This window comes from Sinocyclocheilus grahami, unplaced genomic scaffold, assembly GCF_001515645.1.
Source record: "Sinocyclocheilus grahami isolate Dianchi unplaced genomic scaffold, SAMN03320097.WGS_v1.1 scaffold623.1, whole genome shotgun sequence".
NCBI classification, from domain to species: domain Eukaryota; kingdom Metazoa; phylum Chordata; class Actinopteri; order Cypriniformes; family Cyprinidae; genus Sinocyclocheilus; species Sinocyclocheilus grahami.
Window position 1 is genome coordinate 184,332 of NW_015505802.1, and position 792 is coordinate 185,123.

The 792-nt window shown below is 46.8% G+C and overlaps 1 protein-coding gene across 4 annotated transcripts in view; it reads left to right on the forward strand.

The window, feature by feature from the left end:
* The window catches only part of LOC107557901 (1-phosphatidylinositol 4,5-bisphosphate phosphodiesterase beta-4-like), a 50,865-nt gene that overhangs the window by 41,876 nt on the left and 8,197 nt on the right, over window positions 1-792 (forward strand). For all 4 annotated transcript variants that reach the window (XM_016241478.1, XM_016241477.1, XM_016241479.1 and 1 more), the window contains one exon: window positions 335-423. In XM_016241478.1, coding sequence (XP_016096964.1) covers window positions 335-423 — 89 coding nt within the window. The remainder of the gene's footprint in view (window positions 1-334; window positions 424-792) is intronic.

The window sequence follows — 792 nt, forward strand, 5'->3', positions numbered from 1 at the left end:
TCACACACACACACACAGACACACTCACACTCACTCACTCACACACACACACACTCACACTCACACTCACACACTCTCTCACACACACTCACTCACACTCTCACTCACACGCACGCACGCACACTCACACACACACACGCATGCACGCACACACACACAGACGCACGCACACACAGACACTCACACACGCGCACGTGTTCATGTAGATCACACCTGTGGCTGCACTGACAGTAGCCTGGTTTCCATCCAAAGTTGCGAATTTAACTTATAAGCAAAATCTCATGTATTTTTGTCTCATGGCGGCTGATATCAGTGTGTCTGTTGTGTTTTCCAGCCATCGTTGACGCTCTTTCTGATCCAAAGAAGTTCCTCACCATCGCAGAGAAACGTGCCGACCAGATGCGAGCTCTCGGGATTGAAACGGTGCGGTTAGTGTTGAGTCTCTGAAGTGTGTGTGTGTGTGTGTGTGTGTGTGCACGTTTTTGTGACATATGAGGACACAAATTTGTATAATAACATGGGTATGATGGGTATTACAAGGAGAAGAAGCTTATAAATTTTACAGAGTGAGTTTAGACAGAGTAAGTCTCCTGTGAGGGGTATGTTTAGGGGTAGGGTTGGTGTAGGGTGATAGAAAATACAGTTTGTACAGTATAAAAACCATTACACCTATGGAGAGTCCCCACAAGGATAGCAAACCAGACATATGTGTGTGAGACTGTGTGTGTGTGAGACTGTGTGTGTGTGCGCAAGTGTGTGTGTGTGTGTGCGCAAGTGTGTGTGTGTGTGTTG